At 44.7% G+C, this 22,788-nt stretch overlaps 1 protein-coding gene across 17 annotated transcripts in view; it reads left to right on the top strand.

Annotated features, from left to right (window-relative positions):
- The window catches only part of LOC124855289, a 64,201-nt gene that overhangs the window by 40,046 nt on the left and 1,367 nt on the right, over window positions 1–22,788 (top strand). For 2 of the 17 annotated variants that reach the window (XM_047345042.1, XM_047345040.1), the window contains one exon: window positions 19,413–19,463. The exons of 8 other annotated variants lie outside the window; for them this stretch is intronic. In XM_047345042.1, the coding sequence (XP_047200998.1) occupies window positions 19,413–19,424 (12 nt within the window). In that variant the 3' untranslated portion in view covers window positions 19,425–19,463. Of the gene's footprint in view, window positions 1–5,954; window positions 6,215–19,412; window positions 19,464–22,788 lie in introns of those variants that run through there. 7 more of the 17 variants (XM_047345041.1, XM_047345039.1, XM_047345035.1 and 4 more) reach the window with 5 other exon arrangements.

Genomic DNA, 22,788 nt, shown 5'->3' with positions numbered 1-22,788 from the left:
AGAGCGGTTCAAGAACCCCTCATGACGACTACAAAATCGAGGCACGTGACGTCGCCCGGTACGGCGGAGCCGGGGTCCCACCCTGGAGCCAGGCCTAGGGTCGGGACTCGTCGGAGAGCACCTGGTGGCTGGGTTGCTCCTCGCGGGACCCGGCCGGGCCAAGCCCGAACGAGAGACGCGAGACCATCCCCCAGTGGGCCCACCACCTGCAGGGGGAACCGTGAGGGACCGGTGCAAAGAGGATTGGGTGGCGGACAGAGGTGGAGACCTCGGCGGCCTGATCCCCGGATGCTTAGGCTGGCTCTAGAGACATGGAATGTCACCTCGCTGGGGGGGAAGGAGCCTGAGCTTGTGCGGGAGGTCGAGAGATATCGACTAGAAATAGTCGGGCTCGCCTCCACGCACAGCGTGGGCTCTGGAACCCATCTCCTCGAGAGGGGCTGGACTCTCTTCTACTCTGGAGTGGCCCACGGGGAGAGGCAGCGGGCTGGGGTGGGTTTGCTTGTCGCCCCCCAGCTCAGCCTTCTCGTGTTGGGGTTTACCCCAGTGGATGAGAGGGTCGCATCCCTGCGCCTTCGGGTTGGGGAGAGGTCTGTGACTATCATTTCAGCCTACGGGCCGAGTGGTAGTGCGGAGTACCCAGCCTTCTTGGCGTCCTTGTCGGGGGTGCTGGATAGTGCCCCTCCTGGGAACTCCATTATTCTGCTGGGGGACTTCAACGCCCACGTGGGAAACGACAGTGACACTTGGAGAGGCGTGATCAGGAGGAATGGCCTCCCCGATCTGAATCCGAGCTGTGTTTTGTTATTGGACTTCTGTGCTAGTCACGGATTGTCCATAATGAACACCATGTTCAAACATAAGGGTGTCCATCAGTGCACTTTGCACCAGGATACCCTAGGCAGGAGGTCGATGATCGACTTTGTTGTCGTATCATCAGACCTACGGCTGCATGTTTTGGACACTTGGGTGAAGAGAGTGGACGAGCTGTCCACTGATCACCACCTGGGGGTGAGTTGGATCCGCTGTGGGAGGAGAAAGCTGGACAGACTTGGCAGGCCCAAGCGCATAGAGAGGGTCTGCTGGGAACATCTGGCAGACCCCTTGGCCAGGGATGTATTCAACTCTCACCTCCGGGAGAGCTTTGACCAGATTCCGAGGGATGTTGGAGACATAGAGTCTGGGTGGACCATGTTCTCCGCATCTATTGTCGATGCTGCTGCCCGTAGCTGCGGCCGTAAGGTCTGCGGTGCCTGTCGCGGCGGCAATCCCCAAACCCGGTGGTGGACACCGGCAGTAAGGGATGCTGTCAAGCTGAAGAAGGAGTCCTATCGGCTGTGGTTGGCTTGTGGGACTCCTGAGGCGGCTGACTGGTACCGTGGGGCCAAGCGTGCCGCGGCCCGGGCGGTGGCAGAGGCAAAAACTCGGACCTGGGGGGAGTTTGGTGAGGCCATGGAGAAGGACTACCGGTTGGCCTTGAAGCGATTCTGGCAAACCGTCCGGCGCCTCAGGAGGGGGAAGCAGTGCTCTGCCAACACTGTTTACAGTGGGGGTGGGGAGCTGCTGACCTCGACTGAGGATATTATTGGCCGGTGGAAGGAATACTTCGAGGATCTCCTCAATCCTGCCATCACGCATTCCCTGGTGGAAACAGAGGCTGGGGACTCGGGGTTGGACTCTTTCATCACCGAGGTGGTTAAAAAGCTCCGCGGTGGCAGGGCTTCAGGGTTGGATGAGATCCTCCCTGAGTACCTCAAGTCTTTGGATGTTGTGGGGCTGTCATGGTTGACACGCCTCTTCAACATTGCGTGGCGGACGTGGACAGTGCCTTTGGATTGGCAGACTGGGGTGGTGGTCCCCCTACATCAGAAGGGTGACCGGATGATGTGTTCCAACTAAAGGGGGATCACACTCCTCAGCCTCCCTGGTAAGGCCTACGCCAGGGTATTGGAGAGGAGAGTCTGGCCGATAGTCGAACCCCGGCTTCAGGAGGAGCAGTGTGGTTTTTGTCCCAGCCGTGTAACACTGGACCAGCTCTATACCCTCTACAGGGTACTCGAGGGTTCATGGGTGTTTGCCCAACCGGTCCACATGTGTTTTGTGGACCTGGAGAAAGCATTCGCCTGTGTCCCTCGTGATGCCCTGTGGGGGGTGCTCCAGGAGAATGGAATCGGGGGCCCTTTACTAGGGGCCATCCGATCTCTGTACAAACGGAGCAGGAGTTTGGTTCGCATTGCCGGCACTAAGTCGGACCTGTTCCCGGTGCAAGTTGGACTCCGGCAGGGCTGCCCTTTGTCACCGGTCCTGTTCATAACTTTTATGGACAGGATTTCTAGGCGCAGCCAAGGGCCGGAGGGGGTCTGGTTTGGGGACCAGAGCATTTCGTCTCTTCTTTTTGCAGATGACGTGGTCTTGCTGGCCCCCTCTAGCCAAGACCTACAGCATGCACTGGGGTGGTTCGCAGCCTAGTGTGAAGCGGCTGGGATGAAGATCAGCTCCTCCAAGTCCGAGGCCATGGTTCTCGACCGGAAAAGGGTGGCTTGTCCTCTTCAGGTTGGAGGGGAGTTCCTGCCTCAAGTGGAGGAGTTTAAGTATCTCGGGGTCTTGTTCACGAGGGAGGGAAGAATGGAGCGGGAGATCGACAGACGGATCGGTGCGGCTGCCACAGCAATGGGGGCGCTGTGCCGGTCCGTTGTGGTGAAGAGAGAGCTGACCCGAAAATTGAAGCTCTCGATTTACCGGTCGGTCTACGTTCCTACCCTCACCTATGGCCATGATCTTTGGGTCATGACCGAAAGAACGAGATCCCGGAAACAAGCGGCGGAAATGAGCTTCCTCCGTAGGGTGGCCGGGCACTCCCTTAGAGATAGGGTGAGGAGCTCGGCCGTCCGGGAGGGGCTCGGAGTAGAGCCGCTACTCCTCCACATCGAGAGGAGCCAGTTGAGGTGGTTCGGGCATCTATACCGGATGCCTCCTGGACGCCTTCCTCGGGAGGTGTTCCAGGCACGTCTCACCGGGAAGAGGCCCAGGGGACGGCCCAGGACACGCTGGAGGGACTATGTCTCTCGGCTGGCCTGGGAACGCCTTGGGCTCTGGAGGAGCTGGAGGAAGTGTCTTGGGAGAGGGACGTCTGGGCGTCTCTGCTGAGACTGCTGCCCCCGCGACCCGGTCCCGGATAAAGCGGAAGACGACGACGACTAACATTAATGCTTTTGGTAATGCTAGCGTATACACTGCTGTCAACACACTAGAAAGTTATTGTTAGTCTACATGCTAGTAATAATCCACTTGCTAATGTTAGCATTTTAGCTTCTCTCCCTCCTTTTTGCCTTTCATTTCTCTCTTCTTTATGTTTTTTCTCTCCTCTTACTCTTCGCTCTTTTTGCACTTTTTCTCCTCCCTGATACTGCAGATACTAAAATTCATCTCCCTTATAAATAGGGGGAGCTATTATGAATGACAATGTGTTTTGGCTTATGACTTCCATACTGCAAGTACCACACTACAAAGGTTTATATCATGTTGCTCCTTGGATAATTCTGCATCACAATGCCATTGGCCACATCCATTTCTATGAAGGTAGATAGTACAGGGGTTGGACAATGAAACTGAAACACCTGGTTTTAGACCACAATAATTTATTAGTATGGTGTAGGGCCTCCTTTTGCGGCCAATACTGCATCAATTCTTCTTGGGAATGACATATACAAGTCCTGCACATTGGTCAGAGGGATTTTAAGCCATTCTTCTTGCAGGATAGTGGCCAGGTCACTACGTGATACTGGTGGAGGAAAACGTTTCCTGACTCGCTCCTCCAAAACACCCTAAAGTGGCTCAATAATATTTAGATCTGGTGACTGTGCAGGGAGATGTCCAACTTCACTTTCATGTTCATCAAACCAATCTTTCACCAGTCTTGCTGTGTGTATTGGTGCATTGTCATCCTGATACATGGCACCGGATTCAGGATACAATGTTTGAACCATTGGATGCACATGGTCCTCAAGAATGGTTCGGTAGTCCTTGGCACGCACCCATCTAGCACAAGTATTGGGCCAAGGGAATGCCATGATATGGCAGCCCATACCATCACTGATGCACCCCGATGCTTCACTCTGGTTATGCAATAGTCTGGGTGGTACGCTTCTTTGGGGCTTCTCCACACCGTAACTCTCCCGGATGTGGGAAAAACGGTAAAGGTTGACTCATCAGAGAACAATACATGTTTCACATTGTCCACAGCCCAAGATTTGCGCTCCTTGCAATATTGAAACCGACGTTTGGCATTGGCATGAGTGACCAAAGGTGTGGTTATAGCAGCTTGGCCGTGTATATTGACTCTGTGGATCTCCCAACGGACAGTTCTGGTGGAAACAGGAGAGTTGAGGTGCACATTTAATTCTGCCGTGATTTGGGCAGCCGCGGTTTTATGTTTTTTGGATACAATCCGGGTTAGCACCCAAACATCCCTTTCAGACAACTAAAATGACAGGTGTTTCAGTTTCATTGTCCAACCCCTGTATGTACAGAGTTTTATCTTGATTGAGCTTAAAATTTAAGCGTAAGTTTTGAAAATAGACGTAGCAAAAAATCTAGTTAGGCAGAAGTTATGAAGGTAATCCAAGCTTTTGAATTACGTGGTGAGAGGTTGCACAGCAAAAAATTTTACTTGTACAACTAAATATTTACCTGTACCAAAAAGTCACACACATGCAAAAACAATTTGAAGTGAAAATTTTCACCTGCAGAACATTTTACGTAAAACAAAAAATGTTTTACGTAGCTGTATTTACTTTAACTTGTATAAATTTTCCCACTACAAGTCAGTGACTACAACTTATCGAATATGCCTCTGCGTACGCGCAACTTCCCCCTTTCAGGTGCACAATCCCTTCCATTTTAAAACATTTCTTGCAGGGAGAAATGAACAATTATATTGTCAGGAAAAATTCAATTCCATATATTACACCAATTATCAGAAATAGAGACTTCCTCCTGGGTGTGAATTCGGCAGTATTTAGACACTGGCACAAGAAAGGTATCAAAATAATTGCAGATGTATTTGGCAATAAAAACACACCTTTGCCCCCACCTAAAATAAATTTGGCCTCTCATCCAAAGATTTCTATGCCCACCTTCAAATTTGTCACTTTGTGACTTCTAGTATCAGGGACTCTTGCACACTTCAAGGGCCTATAGAAAAATTCCTTATCAAGTTCACCTTAAACAAAGGTTTTATTTGGAGATTCTATAATGTTTGGGAAGGATGTTGTTATAGTGTTGGGAATGTCCACAGACATTGGTAGTAAGATTTAGGGAAGAATTATGGGGAAGAGGTATGAGAGAACTGCTTTAAATGATCCCACTCTGTTCCTGAGCATTATGTTTAAAGAAATTCAATATAAGATGATGCATAGACAGCACAGCACACCATATTTTCTTCATAAAATAAATCCCAACCGATCACCAATGTGTCCTAAATGTTGAACAAGCATTGAAATATATATTTATTTTTTCTGGGAGTGTCCTTCTATATCCAAATTCCAGAAATATGTAAAGAGATAAGTGCAATTGTAAAGAGTAAAGTTTGTAAAGATCCGGGGCAGTGTCTTCTGGGGCTGCCTTCCCCAGATAAAGGATTGAGAGGTAAAAAGTTGATTAATATTAATAACTATTTTTAAGTCGCAAATGTATTCTACGAAACTGGATTTGTGATAAACCTTCTATGGTAACTCATTGAAATTAAGTGGTATAACTGAAAGTTTTAACGCCCTCTGGCGGCCCCTGATGGATTACCTGCCCAGTGAACTACATCAAGACCTCCTTAAAGGAGAATGTGCATTTAACTGGAAATAATAATACATACTTATTATTTATGTACCTACGTGTTTATTTTTGTAATATATATATAATTTTTTTTCTCCCCCTTTAACCCTCCCGCGGTCCTGGCTAAGCGCTCATACAGATGTCACAGTGGCGCCAGAATGAACTGCATACGGGGTCGCTCTGACCACCAAAACACCAAAGAATCTCAGGCAAATGGTGTGTGGGACAACCACAAAAGAGACGGGAAGACTCGGGGGGTGCACGCTGGATCCATGCGAATCCCCTGGGACTGTGGGAGCATTAAGCCTTTTTGCACTTTAGCTACTCTGTGTTGTGTTTGTTCTTTTTTTTTTTTTTTTTCAAAATTAAAATTTTTCTTTTAAAAACATCTTTAGTCTAAGGACATGGGAATTTTATATTGTACTTCTGTCATGAAATGCTTCCTCCAGCAACATTTTAAGAATTTATGGAGACACTGGATTCGCCATGAATTCCATGTTTCTCCAAGTTTTTCTCCAGTGCTATAAATTAGCCACAATGCATTGTAAGGCCTAAGCCTGTGAGTTCTGAGTGCTTCTGCCAGGAAGTTCTAACTTGACCCTATAGAAAATGTGGTCATATTAAATGGTGATCATGGCCCTGTCCCAATACTCGCACTTCCACCCTTGTGTCCCTGAATTGCGCGTTCCCATTGATGGGTTCGAGTGCATAGTGTGTCCCAATTCTCCAGAGTGGTCCCTGGCCCTGCCCCATTTGTGCCCCACATCCGCCCTTCGGCAAATCCCGCATCGAAGCGGACTTCGCCGAAGTATATTACCCACAATTCACTGCTGCAGATGACGTTCTGAGCAAAAACCAATCACAACCGTCAACATAACCAGCCATCAAATTAGAATAATAAGAACTGCGTAAATATATTTTTTTACTGGTTTTCCAGGCTCAACATTGTAAGATACCACTGGGTTCAGGGTGAGTCTGGGCAGTCATTAGGCCAGAACACTGAAGTTACCTTTCAAACAAACACTGACGCAGCGAGAGTCTGGTGTATACACCTCCGTCGCTTCCTGCACTTTCTTCTCAAAACAATTGCTTGTTGCAGTTTTAAAAAGTTTTTTTAGCAGCAAGACTGTGAAAACAGCGCTGGTTCCCGCCCTTTTTGATGTTGCAGTTACGGTGCAGAGGTGCAAGTCGATGATGTAACCTCTACTGTCCCAATTCTCCAATTTTGCACGCTTGTAACTTGCGCACTTCAACCCTTACATGCACTTGTACAAAGTAAACACTTCATAGAGGGGTGTAGGGTGTAGTGTGGGAATTGGGACAGGGCCCATGTCCTTGGTTGGCAGGGGCATGTGACATAGCATGCTGGGAGAGGAGGGGCGGGGCCAGGGGTGGACTTGCTAGGGAGGGCTTGGAACCCGTTCATAACTGCTTGCAGTTCTAGTTTATTTTGCTTATTCGTCACTTTACTTACTTTCACCAACACCCAAAGAATGTCTTCTGTATTGCAAAATACTTGTTTTTTGACAATTTGTAGAAAACGAGCCTGTCGTGGGGGAAAAAGATGGTGCCTCTCACTGAGCTGATCTGTGTTCAAAATGTTTAAACCTGAAAAATAATTATAATTATTAAAATTGAAAAAACCTTACAATAACAGCATTTGATATTCTTGATAGTGGTAGTTTTAGGTAAGGAAATATTCCAATGAAGTGGGACTGCTGTGTAAAGTGTTAATAAAAACAGAATAGTATGATTTGCAATCCTTTTCAACCTATATACAATTGAAGACACTACAAAAATAAGATTTTAAAGTTCTAACTGATAAATTTTATTACTTTTCAAACTTTACTCATTTTAAATTTGATGCATGCAGCATGTTCCAAAAAAGCTGGGACAGGGGAAACTAAAACCTGGGAAAGTTGAGAATGCTCAAAAAACACCTGTTTGTAACATTCCACAGGCGAACAGTTTAATATGAAACGGGTATGTCATGATTGGGTATAAAAACAGCATCCTCGAAAGGCTCAGTCGTTCAAGCAAGGATGGGGCAAGGTTCACCAATTTTTGTTTGAACCTCGCCCCATCCTTGAGCAAATAGTTCAACAGTTTAAGAACAACTTTGCTCAACTTGAAATTAATATTATGATTATATTATTTAATTTAATTAAATAACAATTCGATCCATTAAGTGTTGTCCTGTGTCCCAATACCACAAGCCCAATAAGGCGGTGGAATAAGGACAATAGAGAAAAGGGTGAGTCAAGCTCTGGCATTACTGAAAGGCAAACTCTGCACACACATGGAATAAATTCACACTATTTTTAAAATACCAGAATTTATTAACCACCATTTATGAAATCATCTCAAAGTCAAACATATTTCAATCGACAAACTCTTTACTATCATAGAACAATCCAACTAAAACTACCAAGCAAAATGAAAGAATAAGAAATACCAATAAGCTATATACAATATGAACACAAGAAAAAGATAGTTAAGAAACATGACCAAAAGAGTGATGCAACATTACCATTCATTGTTATTTATGTTTGAGAACCAAGCATTATCTTGAGGAATTTTTAAATGAGGTTAAGTTAGTCTTGGATCTAACCTAGACAATAATTGGTATACCTTTGAACCACAATTAACATTGCAACAACAGAGCAGCAGATAAAACATTATTTTAATAAATAATATTTTAAAGAAGGGTAACCAGAGAGTGTGTTCCAACTACAGGGGGGTCATACTCCTCAGCCTCCCTGGTAAGGCCTACGCCAGGGTAATGGAGAGGAGAGTCCGGCCGATAGTTGAACCCCGGCTTCAGGAGGAGCAGTGTGGTTTTCGTCCCGGCCGTGGAACACTGGACCAGCTCTATACCTTCTACAGGATACTCGAGGGTTCATGGGTGTTTGCCCAACCGGTCCACATGTGTTTTGTGGACCTGGAGAAAGCATTCGCCTGTGTCCCTTGTGATGCCCTGTGGGGGGTGCTCCAGGAGTATGGAATCGGGGGCCCTTTACTAGGGGCCAGCCGATCTCTGTACAAGCGGAGCAGGAGTTTGGTTCGCATTGCCGGCACTAAGTCGGACCTGTTCCCGGTGCATGTTGGACTCCGGCAGGGCTGCCCTTTGTAACCGGAGAGTGTGTTCCAACTACAGGGGGGTCATACTCCTCAGCCTCCCTGGTAAGGCCTACGCCAGGGTAATGGAGAGGAGAGTCCGGCCGATAGTCGAACCTCGGTTTCAGGAGGAGCAGTGTAGCTTTCGTCCCGGCCGTGGAATACACGACCCAGCATATGTAAAAATGAGCGTTGTGTGAAAGTGTGCGGAAAGTGTGTGGAAATTGAATCCCATTTAGCCTCATAGAAAAATCGAACACACCTCAAAAAATTATGAAAACAACCTCAAACCACAACTGTAAACTGTATTATTTCCTCAGTTTTTGTCACATGTAGATGTAAATGTAGAGGCTTCGTGTGCGATGGCTGCTTTCTAGGTATTATTTTCTTTCATGTGACGTCCTGAATGGAAAGATTTAATGTAATGCACATAGGTTGTATGGTGACGGTTTTAATTGAAATATAGGAGGCATATTTACGTCATTGATTTGGTATACATTACAGTGATCTGCATTCAGGTATAATTAAGCTTAGTGCAGCAGCTAGATGACGCCGTTTGGAATTGATACACACATTGTAGAACAAAATGGGTACGAGCTGACAAATGTTTTATTTTTAGCCAGGTTTGAGTCGGTGATGTCATTTAAGAAGTTGCTGGTTTACTGTAATTCATTATAAATATCCCTCATGGGAGCACTGTTGCCATGGTTATTGGACACGTGGTTGGTGCTTTCCAGGTACTCGTACCTGTCTTCCACTTATCTGGGACTGGGTCGTGCGGTCAGCAGACTAGGCAGAGACTCCCAGACTTCCCTCTCCTGAGACACCTCCGCCAGCTCCTCTGGGGGAAGCCCAAGACATTCCCAGGCTAGCCGAGAGACAGAGTGTCCTTGGCTGTCCCATGGGCCTCCTCCCGGTGGGACATGCCTGGAACATCTCCCGAGGGAGGCATTCAGGAGGCATCCAAAACAGATGCCCGAGCCACCTCAACAAACTCCTCTCGATGTGGAGGAGCAGCGGCTCTACTTTGAGCTCCTCCTGGATGGCCAACCCTCTAAGGGAGTGCTGTCCACTCTGCGGTACCCGCTTCCATTCGGGATCTTGTCCTTTCAGTCATGGCCCAAAGTTCATGGCCATAGGTGAGGGTAGGAATGTAGACTGACCGGTAAATCGAGAGCTTCGCCTTTTGGCTCAGCTCTCTTTACCACAACGGACTGTCACATTACTGTGGCAGTTGCACCAATCTGTCAACCGATCTCCCGCTCCATTCTCTGCTTCCTCATGAACAAGACCCCAAGATACTTGAACTCCTCCTGATCCTTATCACTGCTGCTTCACACTTTGCAGCCAACCGTCCCAGTGCATGCGGTAGGTCTTGGCTTGAGGGGGCCAGCTGTACTACGTCAACTGCAAAAAGGAGAGACAAAATCTACTGGTCCCCAAACCAGATCCCCTGTGGCACTTAACTGTACGTATAAATTCTGTCCAAGAAAGTTACAAAAGGGCAGTCCTGCTGGAGTCCAACATGCATCAGGAACAGGTCTGACTTAATGCCGGCAATGCGAACCAAACTCCTGCTCTGCTTGCACAGAGACTGGATAGCCCCTAATAAAGGACCCCTGACTTCGTACTTCTTGAGTGTCTGTCATGGCACCACGAGGGACATGGTCAAATGCCTTTTCCAGGTCCCCAAAACACATCTAGACTGGTTGTGCAAACTCCCATGAAACCTCAAGCACCCTGTGGAGGGTGTAGAGCTGGTCCAGTGTTCTACAGCCAGGACGAAAACCACACCGCTTTTCCTGAAGCAGAGGTTCGGCTATCTGTTAGATTCTCCTTATCCGCTGAGGTAAACCCCAATAAACACTCTGGCATAGGCCTTCCCAGGGAGGCTGAGGAGTGTGATCCCCCTGTAGTTAGAACACACCCTCCAGTCCCCCTTCTAATGAAGGGAGACCACCACACCTCGGTCTGCCAGTCCAGAGGCACTGTCCCCTTGCCACCGCAGAGCCACGCAACCACATTGGTGACTTCAGACTGGGTGATGAATGAGTCCAACTCTGAATCCCCAGTCTCTGTTTCCACCAGGGAAGGCATGACTGCTGGATTGAGGAGATCCTTGAAGTACTCCTTCCACTGCCTGATAATGTTCCTTGTCAAGGTCAGCAGCTTTCCGCCCCCACTGTAAGCTGTGTTGGCGAAGCACTGCTTGCCTTTTTGGTGGTTTGCCAGAATCGTTTCAAGGTGCGGCCTGTACTCCTTGTCAGTGGCCTCACCAAACTCCTCCCTGGCCTGAGTTTTTGCCTCTGCTACCAAGTGTGCCAGGCCATGGCACACTTGGCCTCATTGTACCCATCAGCTGCCTCAGGAGTTCTACAAGCCAACCAGAACTGGTAGGCAGACATGTTTTGTGCCTTTTTGCCGCCCAGGGCGGAATGGAGGGAGAACTGCCGCCCCTCGGTACCCGGGAATCGGTGTCTGTACCTATTTTCTGTACCATGCTAACGTCATCTTAAACACTAGGACTATTTACCTGGAACAGATGAAGATGATGATGCGGCTGCCTCACACATGTTGCTGGCTGCAGAAGACGATTAGCTAACGGATGCTAATGGTGCCGAATGCAGGAGTTGTAGCCATGGATCTGAGGCTGTTAAAAATTGTGCACTCTTCAGCCTTGAGGAAAATATTGTGCTTAACCAGATGCTTCCTCAGATTAGAATTATTTCTGCCGCTGGAGCAAGTGCTTTCTATTAGCCATGCTTGCTTTGTTTGTGTGTAGCAGCGGCTTCTAACGTCATCACGTGCAATGCTGTGTTCATGTCCGCCATGGAAAATTGCCCACTAATCCACTTCCTCTGTGCAACAATGATGGGTACCGAAACACGATAGCCTTAGATTTTACGTGAAAAGGTGCTCGTTAGTATTAACAGAATTCAGTCTGTAGCTATAAAAGGACTGAATTCAGTACCCATCCTTAGGTACGACCATGTTCATCTGTAACCTTTTCTCATCACAGAAAGAAAATCGTAATTAATATTAAACAATTTCTTCCAGCATTGCCCTCGGCAATTGCCTATGTTGCCTATGCAACAATACGGCCCTGCCGGTAGGACTCCCTCAGCTTGGTGGTATCCATTACTGCCTGTGTCCACCACCAGGTTTGGGGATTGCCGCCGCGACAGTCACCGAAGCTATGGGCTATGTGTGACTGCCACAAAGTCCAATAACAAAACACTAATTGGGTTCAGATCAGGGAGGCCATGCCTTCCAATCTCACCTCTCCATGTGGCAGTGTCGTTTCCCATGTGGGTGTTGAAGTCCCCCAGCAGAATGACAGAGTCCCTGAGAGGGGACCAGCACCCCCGACAGGGACACCAAGAAGGCCGGGTATTCTGCATGGCAACTCGGCTCGTAAGTCGAAACAGTGTTTCGACTGCTAACAACAGTGTGGATAGACTTCCCTGCTGTTACACTTGATTTTTATAGTTTATTTTAAAATAAATAAAACTGTAACTGTACCAATGTTTTAATTATATCTTTATAACATTTATTTCTCTTAATCTCCGAGCTGGAAATGTCCCCGGATTTGATTTCAGAAAAAAAGACTAAAACTATAACTGAAACTAATAAAAACTAAACTGAAACTAAGCATTTGAAAAAAAAAAAAAACTAAACTAAAATAGCAAACGAATGCTAAAAACTAATTAAAACTAAAATAGAATTGAAAATGTGAAGTCAAAACTAAATAAAAATAAAAACTAATGAAAATTGCTAAACTATTACAACCTTGGTCGAGGTCACCGCCTTGGACTGCTGCAACCTTTGCACCGTTGCCTCATGGTTCATCTTGCAGGTGCTGGCCCACTGAGGGATGGATTCGTGTTTCTCATTCGGGCTTGGCCCAGCTGGGTCCCCCGAGGAGTAACCCTGGTCACCCCTATCAACTCTATGCGAAGGAGATGTGTTGCACTGCGCGAGGCAAATGGGTGTCACTTCAGATACTGACTGGTTTTCAGACCCACCTCAATGAAGCAAAACAGCATATTTCAGAGTGGTCTTTTATTGTGGCCAGCCTAAGGCACACGTGTGCAATAAACATGCTGTCTAATCAGCATCTTGACATGCCAAACCTGTGAAGTGGGATGTATTATCTATGAAAATGAGAAGTGCTCACTATCACAGATTTAGACAGATTTGTGAACAATATTTGAGAGAAATTGCTATTTTGTGAATATAGACAATGTTTTAGATCTTTGAGTTCAGCTCATGAAAAAGGAGCAAAAACAAAAGTGTTGCGTTTATTTTTTGTTCAGTTTATATCAGTGTGTCAAGAGGAGGCCTGTAAATATTCAGGTTAGCTAAACTACTACTAGTAAAATGACAGGTTACTGTTGTCCTTCACCTGTGTACTGATCAATATAACATATCATAACAAGAAAAATAAAGGAACTTGTTTGTGGTTATTTAGTTGTTTAGACAGAAATCATTTGTTTAACTAGATGGTTAATCATACAACCGATCAATTATAGAACCTGGAAGGGATATACTTGAGTTTAAATGTCTTCACAGGGATATAGCGTCCAATCAGTAACTGATATCCAACAAGGATATTTTTAAAATAAAAATTTCATGTTTTTATATGTGGTTTGACTGCAGTATTTTTCATATACAAAATATTAGCATATTGTGATAAAGTTCATTATTTTCCATAATGTCATGATGAAAATTTAACATTCATATATTTTAGATTCATTGCACACTAACTGAAATATTTTAGGTCTTTTATTGTCTTAATACGGATGATTACAGCTCATGAAACCCCAAATTCCTATCTCACAAAATTAGCATATTTCATCCGACCAATAAAAGAAAAGTGTTTTTAATACAAAAAACATCAACCTTCAAATAATCATGTACAGTTATGCACTCAATACTTGGTCGGGAATCCTTTGGCAGAAATGACTGCTTCAATGCGGCGTGGCATGGAGGCAATCAGCCTGTGGCACTGCTGAGGTCTTATGGAGGCCCAGAATCTTCGATAGCGGCCTTTAGCTCATCGATAGCGGCCTTTAGCTCATCCAGAGTGTTGGGTCTTGAGTCTCTCAACGTTCTCTTCACAATATCCCACAGATTCTCTATGGGGTTCAGGTCAGGAGATTTGGCAAGCCAATTGAGCACAGTGATACCATGGTCAGTAAACCATTTACCAGTGGTTTTGGCACTGTGAGCAGGTGCCAGATCGTGCTGAAAAATGAAATCTTCATCTCCATAAAGCTTTTCAGCAGATGGAAGCATGAAGTGCTCCAAAATCTCCTGATAGCTAGCTGCATTGACCCTGCCCTTGATAAAACACAGTGGACCAACACCAGCAGCTGACACGGCACCCCAGACCATCACTGACTGTGGGCACTTGACACTGGACTTCTGGCATTTTGGCATTTCCTTCTCCCCAGTCTTCCTCCAGACTCTGGCACCTTGATTTCCGAATGACATGCAGAATTTGCTTTCATCCGAAAAAAGTACTTTGGACCACAGAGCAACAGTCCAGTGCTGCTTGTCTGTAGCCCAGGTCAGGCACTTCTGCCGCTGTTTCTGGTTCAAAGGCTTGACCTGTGGAACGCGGCACCTGTATCCCATTTCCTGCACACGCCTGTGCACGGTGGCTCTGGATGTTTCTACTCCAGACTCAGTCCACTGCTTCCGCAGGTCCCCCAATGTCTGGAATCGGCCCTTCTCCACAATCTTCCTCAGGGTCCGGTCACCTCTTCTCGTTGTGCAGCGTTTTCTGCCACACTTTTTCCTTCCCACAGACTTCCCACTGAGGTGCCTTGATACAGCACTCTGGGAACAGCCTATTCGTTCAGAAATTTCTTTCTGTGTCTTACCCTCTTGCTTGAGGGTGTCAATAGTGGCCTTCTGGACAGCAGTCAGGTCGGCAGTCTTACCCATGATTGGGGTTTTGAGTGATGAACCAGGCTGGGAGTTTTAAAGGCCTCAGGAATCTTTTGCAGGTTTTTAGAGTTAACTCGTTGATTCAGATGATTAGGTTCATAGCTCGTTTAGAGACCCTTTTAATGATATGCTAATTTTGTGAGATAGGAATTTTGGGTTTTCATGAGCTGTATGTCAAAATCATCCGTATTAAGACAATAAAAGACCTGAAATATTTCAGTTAGTGTGCAATGAATCTAAAATATATGAATGTTAAATTTTTATCATGACATTATGGAAAATAATGAACTTTATCACAATATGCTAATATTTTGAGAAGGACCTGTAATTCAGCTGTCAGGATGGAGAGAAAAGAGAGGAGAAGTGAGAGAAAGAATCAGGACAGACGGTAGGGCGACAAGTTGGTCTAATATTAGGTGGAAGTGTAGGAACCAAGTGATTCATTTTTAAATATTATTTATATCGAAAATGTGCATTGGCAAGATGACAACAAAGTTCTACAAAGATTCTGGAATATTTTTCCTCCAACATTCCAAAGAATGTTGCAGGAAACCGAAGAAAATGGCATACTTCCACCAAATATAAATTCTGCCAACATCACTCTCCTGTTAAAACCAGGAAAAGACCCAGTACTTCCTACCAGCTACCGTCCCATATCCTTTATTAACGTTGATCTCAAAATAATCTGTAAAACCTTGCAAAAAGAGTAGAAAAGGTAACTCAATACATCCTGAGCAAACTGGTTTTATAAAATGGAGGCATTCATCCAAAAATTCACACAGATTACTTAATTTAATAGACTATTCCTACAATAAAAATATTGAGACCAATTTATTATCTCTAGATGCAGAAAAAGCATTTGATCGAATTAACAGGAAATTCTTGTTTGCGGCATGTATCAGGACAAATAACCAAACACCTTCCAGCTTCTATCTTCAGAGGGGCACCAGGAAGGGTTTGCCCACTTTTCCCCTCATTATTTGCTATATTTAAGTAACCACTAGCGGCAGCAGTCAGGCAAACCAAAGATATTAAAGACATAAAATGCATGAATAAAACATAAAATCAGTCTTTATGCAGATGATGTATTACTCTTTCTCCAGCATTCACAAACTTTTGTCTCTCAGGTTGGATTGATGAATTCTTTCTCAAGAATTTCGGATTATTCTATAAATTGGTTGAAATCGACAGTTCTTCCAATGAAATGTTCTTTCCACAATTCCCTTAATACACAACTACAGTCTGGGAACACGTTGAGCCCACAGTTTTTGTTCATCTTTCCAAGTTGATCCAAATTGTGTTATTTTCATTTGTCCATAAACTGCTGGTTCGATCTTAATCTACCCTCCAACACATATTCTTATTTTGATTATTAGTGTACCCCTTTTTGTGGAATAGTGCATGCTTAATTAGGTGAATGTTGTTGGACCAGAATATTTTGATTGTAAGAGTGTCTTACAATCGAACTACAATCACATGGATAAAGAGACAGCATTTGTGTTTATTTTGTGTAAGAGTGATTATCTGTCATGATACGGTTAGTGTTCCACATCATTTGGTGAAACAGTTGATAACGCATTTGGCGTGGTTTTGGTTAATAATTAACAATTATCAATGATAATTAACTAATTGTAATTATTAAGTACTGTGAGCCCAATAATCACACCACCAGAGTGTATCTCTGATCTTTATTCGTAAGAAATTATTTTCAAAATTATGATTATGATTTTGTGATAATGATTTATAATCAATAATCATAAATATTACAACATGAACATAAAAAAAGAAAAGGTGGGGTAGAGATTGAGTGCGTCTGTAATGTTTCCGCATACCCATGTGGCTTGGCATTATCATGCTGAAATGAGCCGGGGCTTCACTGAAAAAGACATTGCTAGGATTGCAGCATATGTTACTCCAAAATCTTTATGTACCTTTCAGCATTAAAGTGGAACTAAACCCCATGTAAAAGAATAACTGCCCCCTGGACAATATTTTAAAAATGTCACGAAAGTGGAGTGCCAAGTGTGGGGATGAGTTGAGGGGGTTAAGCAGGGTCAGGAGGATGGGGAAAAGAAGCAACTAGCTTAATTTGGTATATTGAAACATGGAGAGGGAGCAGAGCGATGCTGGTAGTTTCACCACGGATAGATCTTTTGAGGTGGAAGATTTTTCACGCCCCTCATTATTGGAGGTTAATAGAGGCTTTATGGACCCCAGCGGGCTTGAGCCTTATTAGTTTGAGCTGCTGGCCCAAGACGCTAACTCTGCGATGCCTGAAGCTGGTGCTGCCAATTCCTACTCCTGACTCGCTCCTGTGGCGTGTGTCTTAGTGAGATGGTTTTAAACCGTGTCTGACATCAACATGTACGAAGCTGTACCTTTTGAACCAATAGGAAAACTGAACTACAGTAACCACCGTTCAACCCAAAGAGAGCAGCACTAAGACGGTTTAGGACAAATATTGCAGAATTAAATAAGTTTACATAAAATTTAAAAATAGCACAGTAACACAAAGATAGCACACTTAAAGCCCAGTTTATAGTTTATCTGCAAAAAAAAGTTGATTTGGGGTTTAGTTCCTCTTTAATGGTGCCTTCACAGATGTGCAAGTTACCCATGCCATGGGTACACATCCCCATACCATCACAGATGCTGGCTTTTGAACTTTGAGCTGATAACAATATGGATAGTCCTTTTCCTCTTTGGCCTGGGGGACATGACGTGCATGGTTTTCAAAAACACTTGGACTCGTCAGACCACAGCACACTTTTTCACTAGATGATGAAATCCCTAAATTTCTTACACTTGAATGTTGAGAAACGTTCTTCTTTAACTGTCAGACTATTTGCTCACGCAGTTCACAAAGTGGGGAACCTTGCGACATCCTTGCTGGTGAACGACTAAACTTTTGGGTAAGCTCTTTTAATACCCAATCATGATACTCGCCTGTTCCCAATTGACCTGTTCACCAAGTCCGAGGCCATGGTACTCGACCGGAAAAGGGTGGCTTGTCCTCTTCAGGTTGGAGGGGAGTTCCTGCCTCAAGTGGAGGAGTTTAAGTATCTCGGGGTCTTGTTCACGAGTGAGGGAAGAATGGAGCGGGAAATCGACAGACGGATCGGTGCGGCTGCCACAGTAATGGGGGCGCTGTGCCGGTCCGTTGTGGTGAAGAGAGAGCTGAGCCGAAAAGCAAAGCTCTCAATTTACCGGTCGGTCTACGTTCCTACCCTCACCTATGGCCATGAACTTTGGGTCATGACCGAAAGAACGAGATCCCGGATACAAGCGGCTGAAATGAGCTTCCTCCGTAGGGTGGCCGGGCACTCCCTTAGAGATAGGGTGAGGAGCTCGGCCATCCGGGAGGGGCTCGGAGTAGAGCCGCTGCTCCTCCACATCGAGAGGAGCCAGTTGAGGTGGCTCGGGCATCTATACCGGATGCCTCCTGGACGCCTTCCTCGGGAGGTGTTCCAGGCACGTCCCACCGGGAGGAGGCCCAGGGGACGGCCCAGGACACGCTGGAGGGACTATGTCTCTCGGCTGGCCTGGGAACGCCTTGGGCTCCCCCTGGAGGAACTAGAGGAGGTGTCTGGAGAGAGGGACGTCTGGACGTCTCTGCTGAGTCTGCTGCCCCCGCGACCCGGTCCCGGATAAGCGGAAGACGACGAGTACGAGTACCTGTGGAAATTTCCATTTTGAGCATTCCTCAACTTTCTTTTGTTGCTCCCGTCACAGCTTTTGTGTTGCAAGCATCAAATTCAAAATAAGTGAATATAAAAAAAAAAACAATTTGGTGTATCAGTTTGAACATGAAATATATTTTCTTTGTAGTGTATTCAGTTGCATATAGTTTGAACAGAATTTGAAAATCATTGTATTCTGTTTTTATTTACGTTTTACACAACATCCAACTTCAATGGGGTTGGGGTCAGCATAAAACATAATGTTGACTTCCATCAGCCTCTACTTATTAAAAAAAAGTTAATTCTTTCAGTTTTCTTTACTATTCAATAAAAGAGCAGGTATATATTCTCATGCCTACTTCTCTTTCTATCTTCTCTGTTTACATTTATACTGTGTCAGTCACACCGTCATCATTAGTCAGAGAGCTTTTAATATGAAAAAGCACAGTTCCTCCTTTGAGAAACTAAACTTTCACCAGCGCTGCTTAGCATTAAGCTGTAGCTGGACTGAAGTATGTGAGCGCCAGCAGCATCCCATCTGGCGCCCACGTAATATCGGAGAGCTACTGGAGCTCCGTCAGAGCTGAGCCAAGTGCTTTGTCAGGTTACATTGGATGCCCGCAGGTGTTGGCTGTGCCCAAATTCAGGGGCTGCATCTATCAAAGGACCTGGTCTACATAGACAGGTGTCATGCCAAAGTAGTTATCCCGGACAGAATTTGCGTCGGCAGCGTGCAAACTGATATACACCTTCCTGAGTACATCACTAAAAATAGTTCTTTACTTTATTCTTGCAAACTATAACTATAACCAAAACTATACCTAACTCTTGCAGATCAAGATTTAAAGTGATTTTCATTCAATCAAGAAGTAGGTAGGAAACAAGGTGGGTATCTTTCAAATTATAGCAATAGCTGCTTTTGCACTGAAATCCCCAGGATTTGCTTTACTTGGGTAATAGGAATACCAGGAAATTCTATACTTTTTTTTTCCATTGCCACGGAGCATTTATTTAAATCAGCCAAATGAGGTATAGGTATAGGGAAGTTTAGTCCAGCAGATGGCATTACTCCTTTACTTCATTTAAATATTTGTATTGTTTCAACTGATAATAGATGATGAGCATCTTTAGAGTTATACAGTTGATTAATTCCTCCCAATAAACACTAATAAACACTGACACACTTATTTTCCTTTTATTATCATCAGTTAAACTGATAACTACAGAAATTGTTTTTAGTAAAATGTGTATTTATTAGAATAAAAAACTGATAATCAGTCCAAAAGTACAGGGAATTGATACCTTGTCTAATCATAAGAAAATATTTATATAAAGTAGAAGATGCATAGACAGTAGAGCAGAGAATGGCAGGATCCCTGAGCTTCTGGGAGACTGCATCCAAATCTGGAATTGTTGTTTCTCCTCCTGCAGAGCTGTCTGCATAAACTATGAACAATTAAAAATATTAGATGAATAAATATATGTAAGAGAGAAATAAATATAGCAGTTCATACTCCACTAAGTTAGCTTTACATGAAAAGACAGTCCTAGTGAAATGTGTATTTTCTATGTACAATTTTAAGTGCTCTGATCATAAGCACTTCAGATTAAAACATTTGTCTACTAAATGCTTTATATTCACTGTCAGCTGCGACAAACAGATAACAGGTAGCAGGAAATTCCACAGTGCCGGGCTGAGATCAGGCAGCGGCTAGCGGGGAAGTCCGAGTCCAGTCGCCCGGTTAGCTAAGCTTAGCTTAGGCCAGATCTCCGTTTGCTGCACACAACCCCGGGGAAAGCTGAAAAGATCTACTCAAAAGTGGACCATTTACCAGTGAAAGTAAAGTGCCAGGAAAGTGAAATTACCTGAGTAATTTGTATCGAAACACAACCTGGGCTTCCTACAAGTAATGGAAGAAGGGGGTAATGTATAAAAAGTAAAAAGAAAATCTGTTTTTAATTACATTGTACTAAACTGGCATGTAGAAAATTATTTATACATTATGCACGGTGGCGCAGTTGGTGTGCCTTGCAGCAAGAAGGTCGTCCTGGATTCGACTCCGGCCGGGGATCTTTCTGCATCGAGTTTGCATGTTCTCCGCATGCATGTGTGGGTTCTCACCGGGTACTCCGGCTTCCTCCCACAGTCCAAAAACATGACTGTTAGGTGAATTTGTCTTTTAAAATTGCCCTTAGGTGTGAATGAGTGTGTGCATGGTTGTTTGTCCTGTAGTGACCTGGGATGGATTGCTGACCTGTCCAGGGTGTACCCTGCCTCTCGCCTGTAGACTGCTGGAGATAGGCACCAGCTCCCCCATGAGCCACTATGGAATGAGTGGCATAGAAGATGAATGAATGAACTTCTCAAAAATCAATAAAAAACGTTTGCGCACCGAATCTCAAGTGCAGATCGGTTTTTTGCATGTTTATACTGGTATTTTGCCATTTTTTTTGGTGAAGAGCAGAGTCATTCAGGTTGGAAGTAATTTCTATTACCGTATTGGACTTAGTGTCTGTTCTGACATCAGGTTTCTTATTTCATTGTACACTACCACTATCTGTGTCCCCCAGCCTCTCCACCCATCTAATATTTTGATATCATATTCTTCAATTTCCTCTTAATACTTGTCTTTTTATGTCTTTCTGTCCTGATCTTTCAAAGAGTCATCCCACAGCTTTCCTTAGTTTGGGATAAATGGATTCCATCAGGCTGACCCTGCCAGAATGTTTTCCTCCTGTTCAAATATATATATATATATATATATATATATATATATATATATATATATATATATATATATATATATATATATATATATATACATGCATACAGGGGTTGGACAATGAAACTGAAACACCTGGTTTTAGACCACAATAATTTATTAGTATGGTGTAGGGCCTCCTTTTGCGGCCAATACAGCGTCAATTCGTCTTGGGAATGCACAGTGGTCAGAGGGATTTTAAGCCATTCTTCTTGCAGGATAGTGGCCAGGTCACTACGTGATACTGGTGGAGGAAAACATTTCCTGACTCGCTCCTCCAAACACCCCAAAGTGGCTCAATAATATTTAGATCTGGTGACTGTGCAGGCCATGGGAGATGTTCAACTTCACTTTCATGTTCATCAAACCAATCTTTCACCAGTCTTGCTATGTGTATTGGTGCATTGTCATTCTGATACACGGCACCGCCTTCAGGATACAATGTTTGAACCATTGGATGCACATGGTCCTCAAGAACGGTTCGGTAGTCCTTGGCAGTGACGCGCCCATCTAGCACAAGTATTGGGCCAAGGGAATGCCATGATATGGCAGCCCAAACCATCACTGATCCACCACCACGCTTCACTCTGGGCATGCAACAGTTTGGGTGGTACGCTTCTTTGGTGCTTCTCCACACCGTAACTCTCCCAGATGTGGGGAAAACAGTAAAGGTGGACTCATCACAGAACAATACATGTTTCACATTGTCCACAGCCCAAGATTTGCGCTTCTTGCACCATTGAAACCAACGTTTGGCATTAGCATGAGTGACCAAAGGTTTGGCTATAGCAGCCCGGCCGTGTATATTGACCCTGTGGAGCTCCAAACGGACAGTTCTGGTGGAAACAGGAGAGTTGAGGTGCGCATTTAACTCTGCCGTGATTTGGGCAGCCGTGGTTTTATGTTTTTTGGATACAATCCGGGTTAGCACCCCAACATCCCTTTCAGACAGCTTCCTCTTGCGTCCACAGTTAAACCTGTTGGTGTGGTTCGTCCTTCTTGGTGGTATGCTGACATTACCCTGGATACTGTGGCTCTTCATAAATCACAAAGACTTGCTGTCTTGGTCACAGATGCGCCAGCAAGACGTACACCAACAATTTGTCCTCTTTTGAACTCTGGTATGTCACCCATAATGTTGTGTGCATTTCAATATTTTGACCAAAACTGTGCTCTTACCCTGCTAATTGAACCTTCACACTCTGCTCTTACTGGTGCAATGTGCAATCAATGAAGACTGGCTACCAGGCTGGTCCAATTTAGCCATGAAACCTCCCACACTAAAATGACAGGTGTTTCATTTTCATTGTCCAACCCCTGTATATACGTATGTGTATATAAAATATATATAAAAAAACAATATATGTGTATGTGTATATATATATATATATATATACATAAAGAGCACTTTGTAACAGATGAGTGTTAGATTTTTGCTGATCACTGTT

The sequence above is a fragment of the Girardinichthys multiradiatus genome, chromosome 19 (genome assembly GCF_021462225.1).
Source record: "Girardinichthys multiradiatus isolate DD_20200921_A chromosome 19, DD_fGirMul_XY1, whole genome shotgun sequence".
Lineage (NCBI taxonomy): Eukaryota > Metazoa > Chordata > Actinopteri > Cyprinodontiformes > Goodeidae > Girardinichthys > Girardinichthys multiradiatus.
Note: the sequence above shows the minus strand (reverse complement) of the source record. Positions and strands in the feature narration are given on the sequence as shown.